The sequence below is a fragment of the Porites lutea genome, chromosome 9 (assembly GCF_958299795.1).
Source record: "Porites lutea chromosome 9, jaPorLute2.1, whole genome shotgun sequence".
In the NCBI taxonomy this organism is placed as follows: Eukaryota; Metazoa; Cnidaria; class Anthozoa; order Scleractinia; family Poritidae; genus Porites; species Porites lutea.
In genome coordinates, this window is record NC_133209.1 from 8,367,257 (window position 1) to 8,393,509 (window position 26,253).

Sequence of the window (26,253 nt, forward strand, 5' to 3'; positions counted from 1 at the left end):
TTTCTCGTTCTAAATCTATATAGTTAAATCGATTTAAGACCTTGTTAAATGAAGCTTCAATCGAACAGAGCGCGTGGTCCTTCACGTGATATTTGGTTTTCTCTTTCTTCAAGTCTAGTCACTCCTGGTAGATGATAGCTGATAATTGCTTTTGGGAAATGTACATAATAACCTAAATATACTTGAGTACATCAGTCCTCTTTCTGTATTCTATAGAAATGAAATACCGTAAATCCTCTTCTAACCACCCCCTCTTTAAGAACACTCCCTTTTTCCCCCAATTATTTTTCACTAATAAATGTTAATTTATTGTATTAATCAACCACAAATGTAAAACTCGGAAGTTCGATTTGATTCGGATTGTCGGCTGCATGACCTCCAACTTTCTTTTACTTGAGTTTGTCTACTTTGTGGTCTAGTCCCTTTGGAGAATAGATACCATCTTGTTATCTAAATTAAATAATCGATTTAAGCTTATATCGATATAAGCTTAAATCGATTTAAGAAATAGACTAAGTCTTAAATCGATTTAAGCTTAAATAGATTTAACGACCAAGTCTGAAAACGATTTAAGCTTATATCGATTTAAGCTTAAATCGATTCAAGGCTTAAATCGATTTAAGAAATAGACTAAGTCTTAAATCGATTTAACATTATAGATTTAGAACGATTTATTTTAATTTAAAGTTATGTATTTTTATTACAAAATTATATAATGCTGTTTTTTTTCATTATGCCAGCCGCTGATAAATATTTTTACGTTGTTATATAAATTTAGGTAGTTACGTATTTTTATTTATTAAATTTATATAACACCCTATGGCCAGCTGCTGATAATGATCCAAATATACTAATTAAAAAACACTAATTATTAAGTGGTAAATAAAATTCGCAAATAGATGTATTTTAGGATTTCGAGTAATATTGGCGATTTCAAGATGTCATAATGATTTTCGTATACACTGTAATACGCAGATGAAAATGCTCTATTCATGATATTTGTGTAATGTTAGTTTATATGTATGATATATATCATTCCTTTTCGAAAAACTTGGGTTTTCTGTGTCTTAGTGATTTGTACCATTTTCCCCCTCTGCTTTCTATGCCATTGTTTTATGGTATTATTCTTTACTCAGTATTATATGGGTTTTCTAGAGGGCAACTGGAACGTTACTTTTCTTCAAAGGGGCAGGGATAAGCGGCCAACCACCAGTGACTTCGCTTATTTTTTTAGCTTCCAATTGTTACTACGCGTATAGTATGTGTCTTCTATTAAACTAAATCTGTAAATAAATGGATGAATAAATAAATACAAAGATAAGTGTGAGACGCTTCTCTTACAGAATATTTCTTGTGCGCTGAGATTCCCTGCGAGAATAACTGACACCACAACAAAAGATAGTCTCTTCATATCTGGAATAGCAATACGTATAAATTAAACAATGTTACTTCGACTTCGTTTAAGATTGTTAACTGCGTTTGAGTATTCTTTCACGACGGTTTTGTCATAGAATTGAGCTTCTTCAGGTTACAGCCTGTCAAGGAACTTTTTCTTTCTTACTTTGGAGATAAAAGAAGAGGGACTGTTTAAATTTGTATTTGTATATATTTATTTGCCACACGATTACAATAATTACAAAAAGATGCCAAAAAAATGTAGGAAGAAATGGCGAGGAGGCCTAAAGGAAACTATAGAGCTTATGTTAATTAGGCCTCCTTAATTACAATTTTTCAAGATGGCATAAAAATTACGGCGACGGATACAAAATAATATCACCTGGAAAACTAAACTAATCAATATTAAATAAGTTTACAAATGTTGAATATTAAAAGGCTTTTTCCCAAGATTTTTGTTGTAGTATACTTATAATTATTACAAATAAATGCCTTAAGTGCTCTTTTAAAGGAAAATGGGGGGGCGGGGGGGGGGGGGGGAAGCGTTGATGATGTTGGTGTTTAAGGTGTTGTAAAATTTAGGTCCTTGATAAAAAACGGAAATTGTTTGGTTCGAGTACGACAGAAAGGCAGACGAAATTTACACGAGTTTCTTGTATTATACCAATGAATTTGACTTTGTAAGGTAAATTTACAATGAAACTTTAAAGGTAGAGTATGGTTTTGATAGCAGTACATGAATAAGCCTAGTTGTATTAAGTATATATCATGAAATTTTAAGATTTTGAAAGATTGGATCAGTATGTGCATCGAATGTGGTTTTAGCTATAGTTCTGATCACTCCTTTCTGTAAAATCTCAAGACGAATAAGGTTAGTTCTGTAAGTAGAGGCCCAAACTAAGTTGCAGTAAAAAAAGTATGGATAGACTAAAGGAAAATATAGTGTTGGTAAGGTTTTCGTAGATAAATAGAAACTGGATTTACGAATAATCCCTGTACATTTAGAAACTTTATTGGCGACATGTGAGATTTCAGATTTCCAATTTAAATTTTCATCCATGATTAGTCCCAAGTAAAATGTTTCTTTTACTTGATCAATTTTTTGGCTATTAATTAAAAGTTGAATAGTTTGGTTTGTACGCTTTTGGCATGGTTTAAATACAGCCTAGTCCCTAGGCGTTCTCTCTTGCCCCGTTGTCCGCGCGAAGTCTGGGAAAGAGCGGGCGAGAGAACGCCTAGCCAATACTGGCAAAATACCCCTGATTTTAGAGCAATTTTACCCCTGGTCACATTTTACGAGTTTCTACAGCTCTATTTTCGAAAAACTGCTCGCCGATAGTATGGATGTGTCGGTTGAAGTGTCTGCAAACAGCGGTAAGTTCTAACTTTGTAGCGTATTATTTTTTCTGGTTAATATTTTGTTCGTTGTGGTGGATTGTTTATGGTCAAAGACCCAAAAGAACGATGCAAATTTTCACCAAAAACTTACATATACATTTTTTTCGACTCAGAGTGGGAGTACGATAGCGGGGAAAGTGATTTAGAGCTTACAAGTCATCCATTCTGTGGCCACCCGAAAGGAAAGGTATTCGACTTTTGTTTTTGTACAAGTGATTGTATTTTTAATTAACTTTATATCCACGACAGTATCTCGGTGTTGTTTTATTGAGCAACATTTTATAATTTTCAGGAAGTTTCCCTTGTCCAAATCTTTTTTGTCCTGTCAGAACACCAAAGAAGCTGAAAAAGGCATCGATGAAGCTAGGTACTACTGTATGCCATATCAAATCTTCAAATTTATTTAAGCTTACTGTGTATTAAGCTTAACTATAACTTTGTTTTTTTTTTTTAAAGAGGTGGATAAAGGAGTTGTAGGCAAAGGAAAGAATAAGACCTGTAGGGTAAACCTGTCCACTTTAATTTGACTGTTGTGTATTTAGGTGATGATAATAAGCTTATTTCTAGTGCGTTCAAGTGTTTTGCTTAAAACAAATTTATTTTTGCAGGATGTTCTCCTCGTTTGAAAGTTATCTCCCATGGAAACAGATGTTTCCATACGGTCCTTTAGCAAAGAGGAACCGGCAAAAGAGGTTAAAGGAAATAGGTACATGTACAACTGTACAATGTATTTACTATTGTTACCCAGTTTAATTTTAAACTAGGACATAATTTATTGAATGAGGTAGAGTACGATGCGAAAGATTATGCAAATTGAATAGAATGATGCCCACCTCAGATCAGCATAATTCTGCACATCATATAAAAACCAAATAACAATTATTGTGTTATTTTTCATTGTAAACATTTCTACATTTGTAAACCTTTTTCAAAAACTTTGGCCTATTCCCGGCACAGTTTCAGGATATCTGAAGGCGTTTTTTCTTGAATATACTTCACAAAAAGTAGATAATATTCATCCAGAAACATGATTTGCATGTTCTTGCATTCCATCCAGTCAAAAAATTTAGCTATTTCATCTTGGTATAGGTGTAAACACATATTTAGTTCACTCAATATTGCCCAAGCAGCCTTCTCGCTAGGCAAATATACCATGTACTAACCCTGCTTCTAAAACCATATATCATGGGATCAAGGGTATATTGCTTGCATCCTCCAAATATGAAAAGTTCCTGTTGGTTATGAATTAGCTGGGGGCTTGAGCCAATTGAAAATGGCTACGTTTTTTTAATGAACAACAATAATTGACATATTTATTTATTTATTTTCGAAAGTTCGCCTTGTGCCCATCCTCTTTATCTCTATACTATAACTTAAGCTTAATTCTGACTTTGTATTTTAAATGGAAGATCTGGAGAAGTGAGTTGTAGCCACTGGAAATTAAATGACCTTTAGGGTAAACCTGAACCTATTTAAAATTTGTCTGATGCGCATTTAACGATTTTGCAGGACATTCTTCTCGTCCTTCTTTTATAGGTTCTGTAAAAAAGGACACAAGGACATTGCCAAACAGTCCATCAGTGAAGACCAGTCAGCAGAAGAGACCGAAAAAAATAGGTACAACTGTGCAATGTATTCATTTATATCACTTTTTTTACACTGAGGCTAATTCCAAGAAATATAATAATAATTTCTTATCCAATCTTTCAGCTGATTATTGTATACCTGGGAATGTAATGCTTACTTTAATTGAATAAATAGTTATATTTGCTTATAATTTGAAAAATTCCAACTATTTCATTATTGTTACACAGCACTTTTAAACTAGGCAGCCTTAACAGCATATTGTAGCCTCGTTATAAATCTGCCAGTACATGTATTTCATTTTTTGATCCCAGTGAGTTTTATATTGGGACAGGCAGAAAAAGAGGGGAGGGGTGGGCTTAATGAGGGTGTGGTGCATATTATTTAATTTATTGCAGGCACAAAGTACGAATACAATAAGATAGCATTTATAGATCTGCAAAATAATAATATTTTCTTAATAGGGTCTTACATTCGCACTAAAATTCATGGTGTCCATGCATCCTTAATCGGGTAAAAACCTATCATTTTAAAGCAATCATGTTATAATTTCACTCTTTAGATTGAAATATTTTTTTATTTTATACAAATGGTTTCAATTTTCTAATCATGAGCCACATTTGTATGTACCCTTTAACACGGTTACTTTTCTACCTGGCTCAAATGTTTTCTGGAGGTGAATCAGTGAATAGTGCAGGATATTCACTGTTTGAGTAGCCAATCAGAGCGCGCGAAAAACACTATCCACTGTTTTAGTATATACTAAATAGATTTAGCCAGAGCTAAAAGCGAAGCTTCTATTAACTCGAATTTATAATTTAAATCAAACAATAAACTTGCAATTGTATTCCACAAGTAAGCGCAATAATGATCAATAATGACCAACCAAACAAAAGCAACGTGGGGAGTTTCAGATTTCCCATTTTTATAGCTCGGACATGAAGTTAAATGTGTCCACGCGACTTCCGGCTGTCAGGGTTAAAGAGGCTACATGTATGCCACGGCTGTCTAGATCATTTTGTTAATAACGCCAATTACGCTTTCTTATGCGGAAATTATGGAAATTAACGTTCAGGAAGAAATTACTTGTAAACGACAAAACAAACAGCTTCCCCTCCAACAATATATTTCCCAAGCTATTATACAAAACGTTACAGACACCAAAAGTGAACTTTGAAAAACTAGTAGGCTAACAAGTTTTCCAAAACTCACAATGTCTTCCCGTTTTTGTCCATTCGTGCCTTCTTTTGTATCTACTGTGTTATCAATACCTTCTTTAAAGGTTTTAACCTTGTTTGCCGCCTATCAGTTTAAACGATGGCCGGTACAAACGTCTCAGTTTTTGCCAGTGCTTGAATAAACGTACTTTTTGCATTGCATATTGAAAATATATCAAGGCCATTTGCCAAGCAGGTGAAAGTTATAACACGTGATTCATATATTTGCAAATTTATTACTCAATTCTGTTTGCTGGCAATTTATTTCATGACATTTAACAGTTAATTTGCTCTAAATATCTAGAAAATAAAAAAAATTACTTTTCTGCTTTGTTTAAATGCGAATGAAATGATAACTGATTTTACACTGGAAACTTTAGTCTCACAGGCCCCTTTTTGGTAAAATGTACACAAAGTGTATGCAGGACATGGAAAAAGATCATAACATGTGTAAAACATATTTTATAACGGCAAAGTAAAAAAGACTTAATTGTCCTTCAAATGCAATACATCGGTGTGTCGTCATTTTCTCTCTGGCGTCAATTGGCTACACTTTGAGAATTTCATTCCTTTCTCGTCAGTAAGGTTAAGTCACAAAATTCCTAATTTACACACGAGACGGGCAAAATGGACCAAAAAGAGTGACGCGTTTGGTCTATTCTTGCGTCCCAATTTACTGTGGACTTTGATACCGTACTGCAAGCGCAATAATGACCAATCAAACAAAAACAACGTGGGAAGTTTCAAATTTCCCACTTTTATAACTTGGACATGAAGTAAAATGTGTCTAAGCACCTTCCGGCTGTCAGGGTTAAAGAGGCTATGCCACAGCTGTCTAGATCATTTTGCTGATAAAGCCAATTAAGCTCTCTTATGCGCTATGGACATCAACGTTCAGGAAGAAAACGACAAAATAACAGCCTCCTGTCCAACAAATATACTTCCCAAGCTATTATACAAATCGTTACAAACACCAAAAGTGAACTTTGAAAAACTACATGTATTAGGTTAACAAGTCAACTAACAAGTTTTCAAAAACTCACAATGTCTTCCCGTTTTTGTCCATTCGTGCCTTCTTTTGTACTTGCTGTGTTATTAATACCTTCTTTAAATGTTTTGAGCGATTATTTTTTTGTTTGTCAATTTGGTGGCGGTTCCTACTGTTTGAATATTGATAAAAGCCGAAAAGGTCTATGCAACATTCCGAATAAGTAACGTAAAAAAAGATCATTAACAACAAACCCGCAAAAAGCATTAGGCTCATATTTAGCCCGATACAAATTAACTAATGAATTTTCACTGTTTGAGCCGCAAAGTGCCTCGCTTTCCAAGTTCAAGTTTGACCCAAAGGGGAGTGAAATAAGTTCAAGTTAGCGAAGAGTAAGAGTCAATTACGAGCCGTCTTCCACTGTAGTAGAAACTATCTCACCCAAAAGCAAACACTGCAGTTGCAATATTTGTGCTGGTATTTTGTCATTCTTAAGTAAAATGGGTAGGAAAGAAAAAGGCTGAACACTTTTTTGATAATCTAGTAAAAACATATTCACCCAAAGGAAATACACAGGAAAATCGCTTACCTTGTTTGCCGCCTATCAGTTTAAACGATGGCCGGTACAAACGTCTCAGTTTTTGCCAGTGCTTGAATAAACGTGCTTTTTGCATTGCATATTGAAAATATATCAAGGCCATTTGCCAAGCAGGTGAAAGTTATAACACGTGATTCATATATTTGCAAATTTATTACTCAGTTCTGTTTGCTGGCAATTTATTTCATGACATTTAACAGTTAATTTGCTCTAAATATCTAGAAAATAAAAAAAATTACTTTTCTGCTTTGTTTAAATGTGAATGAAATGATAACTGATTTTACACTGGAAACTTTAGTCTCACAGGCCCCTTTTTGGTAAAATGTACACAAAGTGTATGCAGGACATGGAAAAAGATCATAACATGTGTAAAACATATTTTATAACGGCAAAGTAAAAAAGACTTAATTGTCCTTCAAATGCAATACATCGGTGTGTCGTCATTTTCTCTCTGGCGTCAATTGGCTACACTTTGAGAATTTCATTCCTTTCTCGTCAGTAAGGTTAAGTCACAAAATTCCTAATTTACACACGAGACGGGCAAAATGGACCAAAAAGAGTGACGCGTTTGGTCTATTCTTGCGTCCCAATTTACTGTGGACTTTGATACCGTACTGCAAGCGCAATAATGACCAATGAAACAAAAACAACGTGGGAAGTTTCAAATTTCCCACTTTTATAACTTGGACATGAAGTAAAATGTGTCTAAGCACCTTCCGGCTGTCAGGGTTAAAGAGGCTATGCCACAGCTGTCTAGATCATTTTGCTGATAAAGCCAATTACGCTCTCTTATGCGCTATGGACATCAACGTTCAGGAAGAAAACGACAAAATAACAGCTTCCTGTCCAACAAATATACTTCCCAAGCTATTATACAAAACGTTACAAACACCAAAAGTGAACTTTGAAAAACTACATGTATTAGGTTAACAAGTCAACTAACAAGTTTTCAAAAACTCACAATGTCTTCCCGTTTTTGTCCATTCGTGCCTTCTTTTGTACTTGCTGTGTTATTAATACCTTCTTTAAATGTTTTGAGCGATTATTTTGTTGTTTGTCAATTTGGTGGCGGTTCCTACTGTTTGAATATTGATAAAAGTCGTGACACAGCTCCTTTAATGGCAAGGTGGTCGCTTTAAAAGGATGTTAATAATACTGATAATAATAGTAAATATAAAACTTATATTGCGCATATACAATAGAAATATTTTCATATGCGCATAACAGACGATAAGATAAAAATAAGTCGAATTAAAAGCTATCATAAAAATGTAAGTCGATTAAATTTTATGTTAAAAAATAATAATAATGATAAAATAAAATAAAAACAGACAAAAACTAAAAACTTAAAAATAAATGAATAAGTCAATTAAAAAGCTATCTTAAAAAAGTACTTTTTTGAGAGCTCGCTTAAAAGATGTGAGGCTCTGAATGTTTCTGATCTCCGACGGAAGACTGTTCCACAGTTTGGGAGCAGCCGACTGAAAGGCTTGGTCACCAAGTGTGGGTAGGCACCGTGCGTTGGCTGGTACCAACAAAGTTGCATTTCTTGACCTACGATTATATCTTGACTGGGCAGCGACAGCAATAAGATCAACCAGGTATTGTGGTGCAAGTCCGTAGAGGCACTTGAATGTTAATAACACAATTTTAAATTCAATTCTGTATTTGATGGGCAACCAGTGAAGATCTTTTAAAATGGGAGTGATATGACAGATACGAGGAGTGTTAGTTACAAGTCTGGCAGCAGCATTTTGAACTCTTTGAAGTTTATTAATGAGAACAGTAGAAAGGCCATATAATAGGCTGTTGTAGTAGTCCAATTTACTGGCAATAAACGCATGGATAAGGGATATGGCGGTTTGTTGAGACAAACACTTTCTGATCCTACGTATATTGTAGTTATAATAAAAAGAGGAACGGCAGATATTATTGACATGGCTAAGCATGTCAAGATTTGAGTCAAACCATGATCCCAAGTTATTAACTTTTGTTGAAGGACCTATTCGAGATTCACCAACAACAAGGAATGAAATAATTACTTTCTCAAGTTGCTGTCTTGTTCCAAGGACAAGAAAGTCTGTTTTGTCAGGACTAAGTTTTAATCTATCCATCATCATCCAGCTCTGTACATCACGGATACAGGATTGTATAGATGACACAGCAGCAGTTTCGTTGGCGTGATCACCAGGTTTAAAGCCCAAATATAACTGAGTATCATCAGCATAGGCATGTACGTTGGGCAAGTGTTTATTAACAATATTGAACAGCTTACTGGAATAAATGACGAGTAACAAAGCACCTAGACAACTGCCTTGGGGGACCCCAAAATCGATACCAAACCGGTCTGACGATACACCATGGATTGTAACTTTCTGAGAGCGATTTGATAAGTACGAGGCGAACAAGTATAGGACTTTTCCAGACGTATGACGATCTTTACGTAGGCGCCGGGAAAAAAAAAAAGAAAATTTTCACAGTATTTATCCCAATGGTAGCCTCCCACACAGGTGTTTTTAGGGAAGCTCGTCTTTCATCCCTCCCCACGTACAACGCCCATTTGTCGGGTGGGATGAAAGAAAATACGGCATAAAGACGGGGCCATTGTAGACCGCTGTATATTGTATCTCGAGCAACTGATCTAAAGTAAAAACTGAAGACTTTACTTGTGAACATTATCAAAATTAAAGTGTAATTCATACAGTAAAAAAACATTTCTTTTTTTCTTTAAAAAAAGTGAATAAATAAACATTGATTTTAATAATTTTATTATAATTAAGCTGCGTTATAATACAAGCAGAGAGTGTGCAACTTTCAAGAACAATCGTTTTATGACTGGAATTTTTCAGCGGCCAAACACAAACAACGGTTTAATTTAAAATTTTCAAAGAAAATTTCTTTACTATTACTGATTAAACCACTGAAATAACCCCCCTTTCGTTTCTTAAAGCACTTTGCCTTTTTTTTCCATTTCTATTTGTTTTCCTTTTCTTTACCAACCACTTTTAAACTTTTTAAAATATTCTCCTCTTTCGGGTAAGGTTACAATTGTAGCTTTGGATGTCTCTGTTTTTTCTTGATGCTCCATCCACTTGAGCTGAAGGAAGGCGTGTTCAACTATCACGAATATGGAGTTTTCATCTGTTAGCTGGGTTAAAATATTAACATTCCTCTACTAGGCAACAAAGCCTGCAATATTCCGCATACATAACGTAAAAAGGGATCATTTACAACAAACCCGCAACTCGCCAGCAAGGCTCACATCTAGTCCGATACAAATTGACTAATAAATTTTCACTGTTCAAGCCGCAAAGTACCTCGCTTTTCAACTCGCTCTGGTCTTTTGAACTCTCTTCTAACACTGGCTGGGATGGAACTGGGGAGGGGAGAGAGGGGCGGTGGCTCAGGGATGCTGTCCAATATCTTCCGCTTCGCTTGCCTCGACTTGGCGCATGATGTGGTGTTGGTAACAGACAAAGATAAAGACTCTGTGAAGCTTGGTTGTCCAAAAGGAGCTAAGGAACTTTCTTCAGCATTGGCACTTGAGCAATTTTCCTGGAGGGAGATTCTGGGTAAGTAATTTTGGAGGTAGTTTAACATACCCTGATAAAAACTGGACTAGGGATATTTAATTTCCTCATTTTGATTCACTCGACGCAACAGGGATATGAACTCGTCGAACAGTTAGCTATAACTTTGAGGTGTTTACATTTATTCACGATCGTGAAGCCACTCGCCAAAATACAACTGCAGCTTATTTAGCGGACAAAGACCAGCTTGGGCCGTTTAACCGACAAAAATCATCGTCAAGTCACCAGCTTTACAGGCTGGAAATCCAGTCGTAGATCTCAAGCTTCTGTTCTTGTTCAGCACAACCAGTGTCGCGACATCAAACAACATAGCAGGCATAGCTCTATAGCATTCTGAACGTGGCGACCAAGGGAATCATTTTCCGCCACAGTTTTACTTCACCAAATGAACATCCAGATTCACAGCAACTTCGGTGATTTTTAACTAGTGTTTAAATTCTTTTTTTAAACAACATGGGCGGTCTCTTTAGTTGTCCAGCAGTGTAAATTCCTAGTATATTGATCTTTATACAGAAGGTATGATGACACAAACGTGGCCTTTTAATATGGCAGCGTGATTATGCTTTCACTAAAACGATTACTTTACTCGCGCTTATGAGCATAAAATGGTGATATTGTGCAGCGCAACCTTGTAGAATAATATTTGTATTAAACTAAGTTCCGAACGATAACAGATTCTAAGCCGGTTACGAGCATAATGGTGAGCCTAACATGTTTTGTTGTAAAACGGTAAAAAATAAGGTCATTTGCAAGTTACACTTTTTTTCTGACGTTAATATTGCTAAGTTCTGATTGTACTATTTTGTTAATCCCCTTTTTTTTTTCCTGCTTCAGCTGCTCGTTAAATGGCCTCCGCTAGGACATGTCGAGGAAAATCAGTCCACCTAATTGGAAAAAAAGCCCTGTATCGTAATTCAGGATTTAGAATTGACACCATTTAGGCATCGAGTCCGAAGTTCTGGCTGTATTATCAACTTACTAGCACTTTTTTCTTCAGAGAATCAAAGCATAAGAAAAAGAAATTTCAAAGGTAATTTTACTGTAAAATACTTACGAAGTGCTTACCTTTTTGTTATGATGTGACGAATTGAAGGCATCAGAGGGTTTCCTCGTCGCATAGTTTGCTGGCTCTATCTCGGAAGAACACATATGTGTTGCTTGTGGATACATGCGCACGGTAGTAACTTGTACATCCGCTGAAGGAGAGATGCGTTGCGGGAGTAAGATAGTCGATAACGTCCCCTGAACATTGGCCATGAAGATATTTAAATCCTAAAGGGTGGAAAAAATAGGTAGATTAAGCCTTCAAGTCCCACCAGTGACCAACATCTTTTAAGGAAATGTATAGAGATCAGACTGGAGAATTTGCATGTGGATATTAAGGTTCAGAGGGTTAAGGTATCTCTCTCCTTGAGCAACTTACTGAAGAAAAACATTGTAGGGGGAGGGGCGGGTAGAGAGGTACGGGGCAGCTGAACGATATGGCCTCTACAACACGTAACTAGCTTAATGATTTCCTACAGCTTCTGAATGTATATTATTTTGTATTCATTCATTTTCAATTGCAGAGCATAAGTTAACGCCATGCAATGGTTAAGCCAGGCTGAAATTGATGGAGAGTGAAGTTCGATAAACTGTGGAAAATAGGAATAATGTACTGACCGGTATCTTATGCTGTAGATTGTCCAATGCAGCACGCAAGTGCGGTTCTCGTGGTTTAAGAGTTAGGCACGACAGTTCACCAAATGACAAGGATGGGCATTGAAGCCGATCATCTGGTCTGACCGTTAGGTTGCTGAAACAGATGAAGTTGCGAGGCTTCACCAGATCGCCAACAGCCACCACCTGTGGAAAAATTATACCATGGTATAAGCGAGAAGACTATGGCATTATTTATTTATTTATTTATTTTATACCTCAGAGGTGAACCTTTTTTGTGGGAAGGACATAAGGGGTGTGGGGGGGGGGGGGGGGGGAGAGGTAGGCTTTAAGAGAGGCTGACTTCAATCGCCCCCATACATAATTATGCCAAAAGAACGGTAGTTTATAACCACTTAGTTTATTTTCACTAAAGGGAAGTTATTTAACCATATATTTTTTTTACGTCTATGGAATTTCGACAAAGTTTAAAGCTACGAAGTAACTAAAGCGAGAATCGTGATTGCAGTAAAGAAGAAAATAAACTTTAACGATTAGACTCTTTCTACTGCAGCTTTCAAAAGACAGCACCACATGAGGGAACTGTAAGTCAATACCTTAAGTCCTCCCCAGAACTTTATTGCCGCTAAATTCATCTCATCGTCGGATATATACACGGTCTGTACACTAGAACAAAACACAAAAATAAAACCCGTAAATACTTCAAGTGGAAGTGGTGTTCATGGTCGAGTAGTTCCATCACATTTACTCCTGTTTTTTTCTAGGTTTTTCTTTTTTTGCCAAGTGCAAAACCTACAAGTTGTCATAGCATTAGTCCCCGTTGTTGTTGTTTTTTTTTTAACGACTCGACTCAGGAAATTATAGTAACCATGTCGGCTAAAATGCAAGTGAGCGTATCTCTATGCCATTTTTTTAGTTCTCTGCAGGGTGACTTTCGTTGCTCTATCTTGCCCTAATTATAGCAGTTGGACTAATTTTCCAAAGAACATGAATTAGCCAACACGCCGTCACAACATGGCCTCTTTACTTTACTTGAAAAACTCATTAATTATACATAAAGAAAAAAAAAACAAAAGAAATTAATGTTTAATGAGTGTCTTTATATCTGATAAAGACACGACTAAACTATACTTCTAGTTTTTTAGACCAAAATAGCGCAGGTCTAAATATTAGAGCAAGAATAAGTTGACCTATATCAGAGATTTTAAAGCCGTTTATTAAAAAGCTTGGAGTTGTGTATTATCAGGCGTAAAAACTCTCGGCTCTGTCTCGAGTTTTTAAACCTAATAATACACGCCTTATAATGTTCGTTTTTTAAACGGTACTTCCCGGATAATTTTACTTACATTTCTTTAATAGTGTCAAATTAAATGCAACATTATTTCTAATGATGATGATTATTATGACGACGACACGATGATGGTGATGATGAAAATGACGATGGCGATGATGACGAGGACGACAACGAAAACGACGACGATGATGTTGCGGATAATGATAACATACTCTTAAAGAGATGACCAACGACTACTTTGTATCCGCGATTGCTTGCATACCTTGAGTTGGAAAAACAAGAAAGGGGAGTACAGAAAATAACCACTCCAACAATATCCACTTCTGAGCACAGCTGGGACGAACCACTACGCAACTGATCAAAAGAACATGCCTGCATGAAAAACGATGACAACCAGTCACCTCTCTATAAGCCTGACACTTCTCTAAGACCCATTCCTCACGTATCTGGATATTTTTGAATCCGCAAATTTTTCTTTCCGATTGTAAAAATTTCCACGTCCACACGCAGCGTATTCAAATCGAACTTTCTCGTCCACAAGTACGCGGATTCACTCTCATTTCGGCAGCTGGTTTGAAAATTGATCTTTGGCTAATGCGAAATTTTTCTCACCATTCTTCGGCAAAAAAGCGTTTTCGCTGACAAAACTGTCCCATCAAGCACTAGTTTGCTCCTTTAACTTCTTTATTGGTGTCTAATTCGTCCGTCCGACATCGAAAGGAGCCGTCCGCGCCACCGCTTGGCAAAATTGAAGTGTACAGTAATAATAGTTACGTTTAACTGTACACGAGTAAAACTGAAGTTTAAGAAGTAAAGAAGGGATAACATTGCGCTCGGCATCATCTTGAATATTCACGATAAAAAAACCTGCCTCGATCTTGTTACGTCAGTGGATGAAAAAAAATATCCGGATCAACCGTCCACACGATTCCTGATTCATAGCTCATTCAAAAATTTCCACTCTGGAGAGCGGATTAAAAAATTTGCCAATTAGTATGCCGGATTTACCGGATACGTGTGGACGAAAGCCGAAAGAGTTGCAGATTCAAAAATATCCGGATACGTGTGGAGGAGGCCTAAGGTGAACAGGGATGGTTGGTCCCTGGTTGATTTAACACTTTTAACCCTAATATTAAAATTGTTATTCTCATTTGTTGTCCCTATATGTTTTCAATAAAAGCAGTGGGGAGAATTTGTTGAAGTATCAGTTAGACTCATCTTTCCTGATCATGTACTCAATTCTCATGACCAGTCTGTTTTCTAAAGAATTGATATTATAAGGAGAAATTTCATGCTGATCACTCTTAGGCCTTAAAGGGTTAAAGGCAAGATCAACTTTAAAAAAAAACACCCGTCCACTAGCTTGCCCAGGCGAAATAAAGAGTTCATACCTTGCGGGCGAAGTAACTAGTCGTCACATTCGCATCAATGGGTAGTGCTTCATATCTGGTCGTCCTAGATGCAGTCAACTTGAATGAATCATGTCCAATATTAGTACCGTTTTGTAACCGATTTTGAATCAAAATAACACAAAAATTGATGGAATCAAATGACCGGCCCCAAAGGTTCCTCGACTCCCCCGTCTAACCCTCATTCACAAAAAAAAAAAAAACAACAACAACAATTTAGAATAACAAAAAGGAAAAATGGAGAACGAAAAATCTTAACTCTATAATACGAAGAGAGGTTTACATTTCTAATAACAGAGGTTTTAGAAAAGAAATTGAGAATAAAAATTAGCGATAGCAATGAATGACGTTTCAATGACTCCATGTCATCATTTTCAAATTGTTGTATTTTTTAGTTCCTTGAGTTCATTATATAGGGAGTTGCGTGCGAAAGTTTAATTGCATGTGATTAAAAGAGAAAAATGCAATATGAAGTGTAGAAAGTACTGATTATCAAAAAAAAAACCTAAACTGAACACCCAATCTGACTCTTTCAAAGCAAAACCATTTGCCTGATAATTAGCACCTTTTACCCTTCACATTGTATATCGCTAGGTTTACATTTCGAACCAAAACACAAGTATATACAATGACGTTTTCGATTTCTACAAAGTCATGTTATCACTACAATATCTTCAATAGACTATCAAGTTAATTTTAGTCTTCGGAAATTTAGGCCCACTATGAATACTTAAGGATTTTTCGGCAACCACGTCTACTTCTTTTTCGACTGTCGACGTACCTGTAATTCCTGGGCACCTAGTCGACACCTGAGAAGAGAGGGTGTGTGACAATTTAAGGAGATATATATATATGCAGTTGAAGTTGAGGGTGCACATGAAGCATATGTTTACTTAGAAGTATCACTTGTTCGTTGTATATTCACCGTGAGATGTCACGTACAATAATGAATACAATAGATAACGGTTTCCCCAGGTAATGGGGAGCTTGAGTAACAACGACAAATACGGCAGCTAAAACGTCACTTGTTGCTGCTGTTTCATTATTTATTTATTTTATTGATTCATTTTTTTACGAACTTAATAGCGATTATTCCATTCGTGGCCAAATAGGAAATGCTGAGGTAATGGTTTGTATCACTTACAATTGCTTTTAAGCAATAGTACTTTTGAGCAATAGTATTTGACAATTTAAAAATTGTCAAATGCAGGTGAATTTCCTTGGAAATGAATTCCTAAGGACCGAATGCAAGTTTTGAAGGACAAACGAAAAATCGTAGTCGTTTGTGGAGTTACGACCTCCGTAAAGCGTCGTACAAGGTAAGTTAAGGTGGTTCGATAGGATTTTTAACGGTCAATACCTCCCAAGGTATTGACGTTGACGTCGTGTGGTGGCGGCAAAGAAATGTACAAAAAATCATGATGCAGAGTTCGAGTTACTGTTTTGCCTATTAACCTATTGCTTAACATGTTCGTTGTCGCCGATGTTGTCATTAGCAAAACCCCCTAATGGCTTAGGCAGAACAGTTTTCAAAAGCCCCAAGTGTAATAAGTCATAATCTTCAATCAATCCTCTGCAATGACCCATGCGTGAAACCTTTTGTCTATGTATTGCTGGTACTTATTTCTACATTTCAGGCAGTTTTTGATTAGCCGCCAAAAGGGGGACTTGATTTATTAGCGTGACACAGCTCAAGCTTAAAAATTGCTTTACCTGACACCAGCTGCCGTAAGGTGATATATCCTCAGTCGAGATCCCTCACTCAGTAGTTGCATTAAATCTTCGCTTGCTCGCCAGATACTCAATATAGCATCTGTGATTTGGACAAATATTAACCATTTCACTTCTAAAGCTAAATATCAGGCTGATAGAGGTATAGCTTAAACATTGAAGCGAGGAAGAATCTGCTACTGAGCATTTCAGTGAAAATGGTACGAGTTGTTTTTCAGTATTTCATGTAACGTGAGATTTGAATGCTTCTTGTAAACTACTTTGTCACAAATTTACAAATACTCTTATGGTGTCTGATAATCAATTGATACTTCAAAGCCTTATATTCATTCTAAATTGATCAATACTTACTTTCTTTTGTACGGTATCTGTAGTCAGTAATCCAAACTTTCAGTAGAGGGACCACATTTCGCTTCAACTGACACTGAGGGAAAACCAATTTGATATTATTATTATTACTACTACTATTATTATTATAACCATCATCATCATTTTCATTATCATTATTTCAAAAGTAGCTATGAATATCGACATCAAGGACCAGCTACCTCTTCCTCCTGCTCTTGCCAAAGTAGTTCAAACTTTCTCTGTAATTCAGCGCATTTCTTTTCCTGTATCAAGCGCTGGTATTCCTCCAGAGCGGTCACTTGGCGTTCATCGAGACATTCCTAAAAGAGAGGAAAGGGTTGTTTGCGATTACATTCGACGAAATCCCCCCCCCCCCCCCCCCCTCCTCCTCCACTTCCACCGCCACGCTCAAAAAGAGAAAGACGCTTGGGAACACAGAAAGTATCTAATAAAAATCAAGACCCCCTTGTAGTTAGTATCCATATACAATGAAGTTCACGGTAGTTATAGGTCAGTCTCACACACCTTTACCGCGTCGGGGTCAGACGCTCGTGTAAGAGCTTCGTAGATTTCCCTTCCATCACTCAGCTGACTTAAATCGCGGGATGAATAAGATCGACGACGAAATTTGGTTGTTCTTTGTGTCTCGATTTCTGAATAAAAAAGTAATAATAATTAACACCGGACGTTACGGGAAGAATTTATTCAAAATTAACGATATGGGCATCGCTTGTGAGCATATATACCAATGAATAAAAAATAAAGAAGGCAGTTTTAGGTTATTTCATAGAATTGCAGTCCACTCCAACGTATAACGGGCAGCTCCTTTAAAGAGATTTCTAGAGTTTTTGCCTTCCGTTCGTCAGTAAATTTCTGTGACTGTCTTTAAGGGACTAACCGAACGTTAGCGCCAAGCGGTGTGGGTCTAAAAGAGGGTTAAATAACGTCACAGATTTTACTGAAAGTATCAAACCTGGCTGTCCTGATTCTTTTTCAAACTCCTCTTGTACCTGAAGAAAAAGCTTCTCACGTCGCTGTTGACGATCGGCTTCAAACCTTTTGGCTTCTCGCTCTTCGAGGCGAGAATTTCGAAAAACGTTTGTCCCGTCAGGCATCTTTTCCATCCACTACAAAAAAGGATAGAGCATATCAGAACATAAACAGTTTTTAAATAGAAACGCCAACCATAACTGAGGGTGCTATTTAGCCTGCAAAGAAAGTCGTGTCCTGGGCTTGTGAATTTTGCTTTCGCAATCGGGCTGGTGAATTCTAATATCGACTAACTTGCGCAATGGGTAAGTGAAGTTTTACATTGTATAGTAAGCTGTAAAACCGACTTTTTGGCGCCTAGCTACTGCCCATAACGAAAATAGCGTTTACTTTTGGCTCTCTATGTTTTTCTTCAAAATAAATCAGTGGTTTTAAGTTCAAATAGCACATTCAAAACCAAATACATTTCTTGTCTGAATTTGTGTCGGAGGTAATGCCCTTTGGTTGTGTAAGTGGTTAACGAAAGAGTCACGAGTTAGTCTCTCACCTGAACAGGGTACTGTCTTAATACAACAACATCAATGCAGCCTGTGAATCCCCCATCACAAAATAAAGAGACCAGCGGTAATGGAAAAGCACGCACGTGACTATGGAAACCAAGCTTTGCATCCCAAAGAGCACGTCGGGTGGAATTAGCGTGGAGTCGAAGCATCAACGAGGAAGGAGCCTGGTACAAAAAAGACGCATTTATCATGCAGATTATAGATTCAAACCTGTTTAACTGCCGTTGATTTAGATGTTTCAAAAATATTCTTTTTCATCATTAACCTCTCGGCCACGGCAGTGAGGATGCGTTTTAAAACACGACGAATTTCATCCATATCGGTACAGGAAAGAGAAACATGTAAAATACGTTATGTACTCTGTTAAATGACTCCCTTAGGACATTTTGTCTCCCTGTGAGAGGGGACCTAATGAGCTCCAACTAACCATTTGCCTGAGGGTAAAAAGAGAAATAATTTGAATTGTACTTTGCAGTAAGTTCTCAAACGGTGATTGCTCTCATTATACACAGTTGACGACCACATACTACAAAAGACTCAAGTGTACCTCGAGCGGCGATACAGCTTGTTCTGATCCCACCAACTCCGCTCCATAAACACAAAGTTTTTGTCCCACAATAAGTTTCCCGTCGTTCAGCAATCTGGTGAGTGGCCTGTCCAGCAATGCACGAATGCTGTACCAGCCATCAGTCAACTCTATCACAGAAGAACTCTGAAAATAGAGTACCAGTTATGATTTAAAACAGGAAGAACTGTTCAGCTTTGATTCGAGCGGTCTCTCTCTTATTCTTGTGCCGAATTTGTTTGGATTGAACAGCTGAATTTTGCCGCAACGCCAAAAAATCTATCAAGCACAGCTTGCACAGCACATTTATAAACTTGTCTCTTAGTTTTGTTTGCTTTGCTTTACATGTCGAGAAAGAGAATTGAAGAGAAACAAATTTCCAGGAAAAAATACGCAAGGTATTTCATTGAGCTTCTGACAGAACGTTCCCCTTCAACAACACATTACTTCAAACAAATCGAGCTACATTCTTTATTCTGCTTTAGATTCTCTTACACTTTTAAAACATTTTTTTGTATTTTCTCCTGGAGATAGAACCTACGATAGCACGTACATACAGAGCACAACAGACGAATAGCCTGTGACAAAATATGTAAACATATATATGATTACACTGAAGACACCAACCACGGTTTTGTTAGAAGATCCCTGGACATCCTTTCCACCATCTTTGTCTTTCTGATCTAGAGACGCACCTTCAGTTTGATTGGGTGTTACCGAGACACTAGTTACACAGAGAACCATAGTGCGGCTCGACACATCATCACGTTCCAGAATCTTCTTCAGAGCAGACCTTCAAAACAATCGTAATAAATCAACCGTCGTAGCAGCAAGAATACCCAAAATGTACTCGTGAGGTATATACGATACAATGTATTATGAAAACTAAACAAATAGAAAAAAAACTGGAGTTTCCATTTATGTTACAATCCAGTATTTGTTCGACCAAAACTAGCAAACCCAGTACACTAAAGTAAAATCACCACTGGAAATTACTGCTCGCATGAGGCTGCTTCTATTTGAACTGTGTCACAGGCTATCAAAACAGGGCACATTATTTGCTTTTAGAAAAGAACAACAACATCAGCAAAAACAACTTGTCATTTATTTTATTCTCTTTACAAACAAATTACATTATTGTGAGTTATTGCGGTAGTTTTAATTGAAATCCACCAGTCTAAAATAAGGATTTTGCATCTACATTTTACTAACTATTACCTGTTGCTTTGATCAATTTCCCTATCATATCTGTACTTGAGCTGGCACAAAACCCAGTCTGGAGTCAAACATCTAAAACAAATACACAACGACAAGAGTAACAAAGCGGCATAACCAAATGGATCGGATAGCGGTCATATCCTATTATTATTATTATTATTATTATTATTATTATTATTGTTATTATTATTATTATTATTATTATTATTTTATTTTTTTTGTTTGTTTGTTTGTTTTTTTTATGATGATGATGATGATATTATATTATTTCTTAGCTTAAATGCCATTCCCGCGCTATTGTTGCTATGAAACTTCACTGCCAACCCAGCCCTTATCCTGTCATCAAGACTACTCAAGAACGAGGGGGTGAAAATTCTTTGTAAATAAACGAGACTATTACCTTCCAGCAAAATGACGTGGAAAAGCTACCTCCATTGCAGCTAGCTTCCATATGATCCATCTGTAATGATTGGCTATCCACTCTTCACTTATCAATTGTTTGTCTACCCCTGGTGTGCTGAGAAATGCGCTGAGAAATACATTTCAAAGGTCAACTTTAACTTAAAGCCTGCTAAGGATTCTATGGGCGGGCTATCATATCAGTAAACTACAGAGACATCTTTTAAAACTCTTTGCAAGTAGGCAGTGTATCTGGATAGTCAGGGTCCTATCTTCTCATAGTCTAGTATATGAGCTGCCTTGAAGGAGACCTAGTCTACTTTTGTCTGTTTAGCCGCCATTGGAAAATCAATCAAATAATCAGTCAATAACTCAAAAAATCAATCACAAAGAAAAGAATAAATCAAAGAACTCGACAATGAGACAAAAACCCAAAGACCAAATACTGAAAACAAACCAACCAGCCATATTCCATAAAACGACACCCTGTCACCTAAACATCTCCGTTATGATCCCTTACCTTTTTATCTCCTCCAGACCAACCATGCCATCGTCTCCAGCATACAGCAGTCCTCCGTCCTCTGTCCTCGCCCCCTCTTCGCCGGTTAAGACTGCCTCGCTTAGATACTTCCTGCCCATAAATCGGAATGAGCCAGCATTGGAAGAAGTAACAGACAACACCTCAAGTGAAACACCCAGTTCAAGCAGCTGAAAGAAAATGAAAGAAGTGACGGCTGGAACAAAGTAATCCATTCGGAATTCTACCAGGCTGAGCGCAAGAATGGCACATACTAAAAACTATTTCAAACGATATAATAAATAATACATAACTATTTAGAGGTAAGACTGGTTCTTTGTTTAACTGATTACTGTTCGAATTGCAATTCGGAAATATTGGTTTTTGAGGAGAGACCGGAGTACCCGGAGAAAAACCTTTTGGTGCAAAGGAGAAAACCAACAACAAACTCAGCCCACCTATGGTGTCGACGCCGGGATTCCAACCCGGGCCACATTGAAAGGAGGAGAGTGCCGTTAATATTGCGCCAAGGCCACACTTGCCCCCGTAATACTATGCGATAGAGGTGTTATCATGACATGACTCCTCGTCAACCTAAAGGGACTGTGTTATGCTAAAATATTTTACATTTAAGAATTACAGGCCATCGTACCTCTGCAGTAGTAAATCCACCGGGTGTAGCGTTTCCTGTCATTTCCCTAATTTTCACCCTTCGATTACCACGACGAACTTGAGAAAGGAATCCCGGCTGAGGTTTGACTTTACAGTCCGTCTTTGATATCAAAGCAATAAACAGGTTAGTGATCAGGTAAGCAGGCTTTAGCTTATTACTTTATGTTACTACAGCTAGGGTGGGTTATGGCAACTAGGAGAAAAAAGGGTAACTAATATGAATTTTCCAGCAAATTACATTCAGAGATGTCTCATTGATTGTAGCGACAAACTTGAGAGGATGTCAAGTTAAGCTCTGACTTAAGCATGGTCTTAGATACCGAAGCAAAAGGCAGGTTAACACGACACCCAACAAATTTTCGACCGGCTCAAAAATTTGATCACACACTTTTAAACACTGAACCATTCAATATTTTCGCTCTGTTCAAAGGTTAGACTATCCCGGGCAACAGTAGAGAGTGTTTTCCTTTACGGCAGTGAAACATTAACTCTAAGAAAAAGCACTGAAAAGCAAGTTGTTGGTGCCTATACTAGACTGCTTTGCACAGCACCAAACGTTTCTTGGAAAGACCACATCACAAAATTAATAAAGATCTGTACGGTTATCTCCCAAAAGTTTCTAGAGAGAGTAGCTTGGCATTGTGTTAGACAAAAAAGAGGAGGCATCGAAGCTTGTGTTGTGGCAGCCACAACACGAACAAAGTAAGATAGGAAGACCCAGGACCACATACGTACACACTCTGCTTGAGGACACCGGATTCGCCACTCTCGGAGAACTCGGAACGACAGTGCTAGACCAAAGGGACTGGCGAGGGAGAATCCATATCCGAACTGGCACTCGACCATACTAACTAACTAACTAACTAACTGTTCAAAGGAACTTTGAACGGCTAGGCGTCTTAATTTTGGTACAGTTCCGGTGGTTCCGTGTAAACGGAGCACCTAACCGCATCAATTTTCAACCGGTCGAAAATTCGTCCGCTGCCGTGTGAACGAAACCTTGCCGTAAGCTTAATGGTAATTAAACACAAATCAGGAAGTAAGAACTAAACCAACCTCGGATAATTCTGTCCTACTTTTCGAATTAAATGTGGTGTTAGGGGATGAAATCTTTAGCTTTTTCGAAGAAGGCTCTACGTCTACGGCTCCCGGGCTCTCCAATGGCTCGAGGATGGGACATCCAGGAGCTGTACAGCGCACCAGCGGGGAGACGTTCCTGCTGACAACCTGCTTTCGATAAGGCGCAACAAATGGCGGCCGTGGTCCACGCATTCTGCGGCATGCTGGAGAATTTATCGGAGTGCTTGTTCTTGGAACATTGAATGTTTTGGTCTTCAAGCTGCTAGGTGTGACTGCTTGTGATGGCCTCGGGGAGCGGTTACAATCTGTGTCAATGTGGCGCCTAAATTTTCCACAACAAAATGCCAAACTTAGTTCCTGACAAAGGTCTTTAAAATACTCCATACCGCGTTCACTAACAGTCTGTTCATACTTTTTTGTGGCAAAATGCAATTTATGCGAAGCTAAACTCGAAACAATGCTGGCCAGCGGGTTCTTTTGTAGTGGCTCCCGTTCCACGGGGAAACCCCAGGGAAATTGAAGAGCTTGATGACTTTACAGCGTTCAAATGGCTGGTCTTCATTGCACAATTAAGAGTGTTTTGCGTTTAAGCTCCCTTGTGCTGATTTCTTCCCTGTCCCTCCCTCCCTTCCAGGTAAGTGTGTACTGTATCTTATTTCCACTGATCTAGTTGGTCAGTGTGAAGGTGTCGGTGGTGGTTGCCGCTCACTGGTTGCCTTGGATACGTTGTGTTTGCCTCTTTTGCGCTTGGCACCACCATCTTATAGAGCACCTACACCCAACATTATCTATTCTTGATGAGGTTAAGGGCTTAACAAGATCATTTACACTTTCTTGCATACACGGATCAGCCGGAAGCAAAGATCAAAGATGGCCGCGAGCTTTTAGCTCCGTGGAACCACTCTATCCTTTCAATTAAGAATCCTTTTTATTTTTCAAACTATTAGGGCAAGATATTAGTTTCACTATGTTTGCCCTTTTTCTTTTATTTCTTCAGTTGATTATTCTTTTCTGTAAACTTGTTTATTCTACTAAGAAATAAAAAGAAATTTACTCTTACTTAGTTAATAAACTTTCGCGAATCCCTAGTGATGAGATGGAATACCATGATCTTGTTAACCTATTCAATCCTGGACTACGTAATGGCAAGATTATTTATCACTAAAGCTTTTACATAGGTATACGAAATCCCATGGTGTTACCATTCAATTAAAAACCTCTTAGGCAGAACTTTTGCATGGTGATATTTATTTCTTCCAATTTTAGAAGGTAAATTTTACGATTTTGTGAGCTTTTCTTTTGCCCTACTAGGAGTAAGAGTAGTAATAAAAGCAGAGAAATACCTTGGAGTACTCGCACTTTGTACGTTATCGACCCTGGCAAGCCGAGCCCGCAGGGAGGTGTTAAAAGATCTTGTCCTCCGATCGTGTAAAACATCTGAAAAGAACCATAGCAATGCCAAACCAGTTACTCATTACAAACTGCATACTCTATGCTGTTCCACCCCGTGGTTCCACTACAATTTACTGTTATTAGTCAGTCTCTTACTTTGAGGCAGCTTTCCATTTGAAAGCGAGTTTCCCAAATATCTTTTAAGTACGTTTTGAAACTAACCTGACGGAGTAGTTGTGCGAGGTTTCATTCCATTTCGTGAACTGAACATGCCTTCGGTACACTGCAACTGAAATTTCACTACAAAATTACATCACATTATTACCCTAACAAGGGCTTGTTTTTAAAGAAATTTGCTGCCGTCAGTAGTTGGTTTGGGGTTGGGGAGGTGGAGGGGGTGGAATATAAAAATTGGGGTTAATGGTGAGTTGATAAACCGTTAACATAAAAGTCAAAAGCTGACATTTGGCTTGCCCCTCTACAAAGCGAGCCCAAAGGGATACCGCAGACGAAAGGCTGGTGCATAAAACGTCAGCTTTGGATCTCTTATGCTGGATAGGCAATTTGCTTTAGAAACTCAGTCGATAACGGCAGATTTGTAATGCCGTATTAAAATAGGAAAAATCAACTTCAGTTTTAATAGTTAGTATAGGTAATAGCATGATTTGTAGTGATATTTCGCATAAATACCACGAGTGATATTTCGAAATTGTTATACTTAATTTCACGAGCCGTTAGGCGAGTAAAATTTGAGACAATTTTGAAATATCACGAGTGGTATTTTTACCAAATATCACGTACAAATCATGCTATTATCTGTTTTTACCACTAGCCGCAAAGGTTTGTAATTTTCACATGTAGGTATTTCAAATTAAGCTGAAATACCACTGCTCTAAGCCAATCAGATTGCAAAAATTTCTCATGTAGTGGTATAAGCATTAAAATTCAAGGACTTTCCAGCGCCGACTGCAATTTTCAAGGCCTTGAATTTTTATTTTAAAAATCAAGGACTTTCAAGGATTTTCAAGGTGCGAACCAACCCTGTACTTTCACACTGCGGCACCGGACGAATTTTCGATCAGCTGAATAATTTGATAGGACACTTCGTTTACATGGAACCGCTTTATATGTTCGCTCTGTTCACACGGAACGGACAAACTAGGTTGAATTTTAACTTTTCTTAGTAGTTTACCATCTGCCCATGGGCAGAACTTTATTTTGCCCAATCCAAACTGGCATTTTTCAGCTGAGGAGGTACTCCGTATCTATGCAACCAAAAATGTGCTGTAAAAAATTGAGACGATCATACCGCGCCTGCCAGTTTTTCACGTACATCTAATGTTAATAAATCACCTTGAGATTCAAGAGACGTAAAGTAAAAGGATTACCAAACAGTCTCAATTTTTTTTGACCGTCCGGAAGTTCTGTCTACCTATTGGTGGAACTATTGTTATTAATAATTAAATTGCAAAAAAAAAAACAAACAAACAAACAAAGAAAACAAATACCCGTTTTAAACTTTAAAAAGGGTATTTGCTTTCTTTTTTTTTGTTTCGAATGATTCAAAACTTACAGACAGACAGTTACTTACTGGAGATGAGTGACGCCTCGTTAGGTTATGATTTGAAGCAAACACGACTCCTGGA

At 37.6% G+C, this 26,253-nt stretch overlaps 2 protein-coding genes and 1 long non-coding RNA gene across 3 annotated transcripts in view; 1 reads left to right on the forward strand and 2 right to left on the reverse strand.

Moving 5' to 3' along the window:
- The first annotated feature begins 2,905 nt into the window (after positions 1-2,905).
- LOC140948240 (uncharacterized) lies at positions 2,906-3,668 on the forward strand. The gene is made up of 3 exons (XR_012167020.1): positions 2,906-2,980; positions 3,262-3,296; positions 3,402-3,668. It is a non-coding gene; the product is annotated as an uncharacterized lncRNA (long non-coding RNA).
- A 4,894-nt stretch (positions 3,669-8,562) lies between these two features.
- On the reverse strand, positions 8,563-9,294 carry LOC140948835 (uncharacterized). The gene has a single exon (XM_073398109.1). The coding sequence runs from the start codon at positions 9,292-9,294 to the stop codon at positions 8,563-8,565; it is 732 nt and encodes a 243-aa protein (XP_073254210.1).
- A 678-nt stretch (positions 9,295-9,972) lies between these two features.
- LOC140948837 (uncharacterized) overlaps positions 9,973-26,253 on the reverse strand; it is a 36,802-nt gene continuing 20,521 nt past the window's right edge. Inside the window, exons 8-30 of the mRNA XM_073398110.1 lie at positions 26,199-26,248; positions 24,830-24,896; positions 24,559-24,652; positions 23,192-23,537; positions 22,116-22,235; positions 21,467-21,654; positions 20,948-21,076; positions 20,548-20,619; positions 19,957-20,122; positions 19,312-19,476; positions 18,749-18,928; positions 18,185-18,338; positions 17,737-17,864; positions 17,412-17,531; positions 17,215-17,287; positions 16,846-16,945; positions 15,914-15,941; positions 15,115-15,192; positions 13,986-14,095; positions 13,026-13,095; positions 12,433-12,615; positions 11,836-12,042; positions 9,973-10,735 (exon numbers count right to left, since the gene is read on the reverse strand). Coding sequence (XP_073254211.1) covers positions 10,475-10,735; positions 11,836-12,042; positions 12,433-12,615; positions 13,026-13,095; positions 13,986-14,095; positions 15,115-15,192; positions 15,914-15,941; positions 16,846-16,945; positions 17,215-17,287; positions 17,412-17,531; positions 17,737-17,864; positions 18,185-18,338; positions 18,749-18,928; positions 19,312-19,476; positions 19,957-20,122; positions 20,548-20,619; positions 20,948-21,076; positions 21,467-21,654; positions 22,116-22,235; positions 23,192-23,537; positions 24,559-24,652; positions 24,830-24,896; positions 26,199-26,248 — 3,089 coding nt within the window. The 3' untranslated portion in view covers positions 9,973-10,474. The remainder of the gene's footprint in view (positions 10,736-11,835; positions 12,043-12,432; positions 12,616-13,025; positions 13,096-13,985; positions 14,096-15,114; positions 15,193-15,913; positions 15,942-16,845; positions 16,946-17,214; positions 17,288-17,411; positions 17,532-17,736; positions 17,865-18,184; positions 18,339-18,748; positions 18,929-19,311; positions 19,477-19,956; positions 20,123-20,547; positions 20,620-20,947; positions 21,077-21,466; positions 21,655-22,115; positions 22,236-23,191; positions 23,538-24,558; positions 24,653-24,829; positions 24,897-26,198; positions 26,249-26,253) is intronic.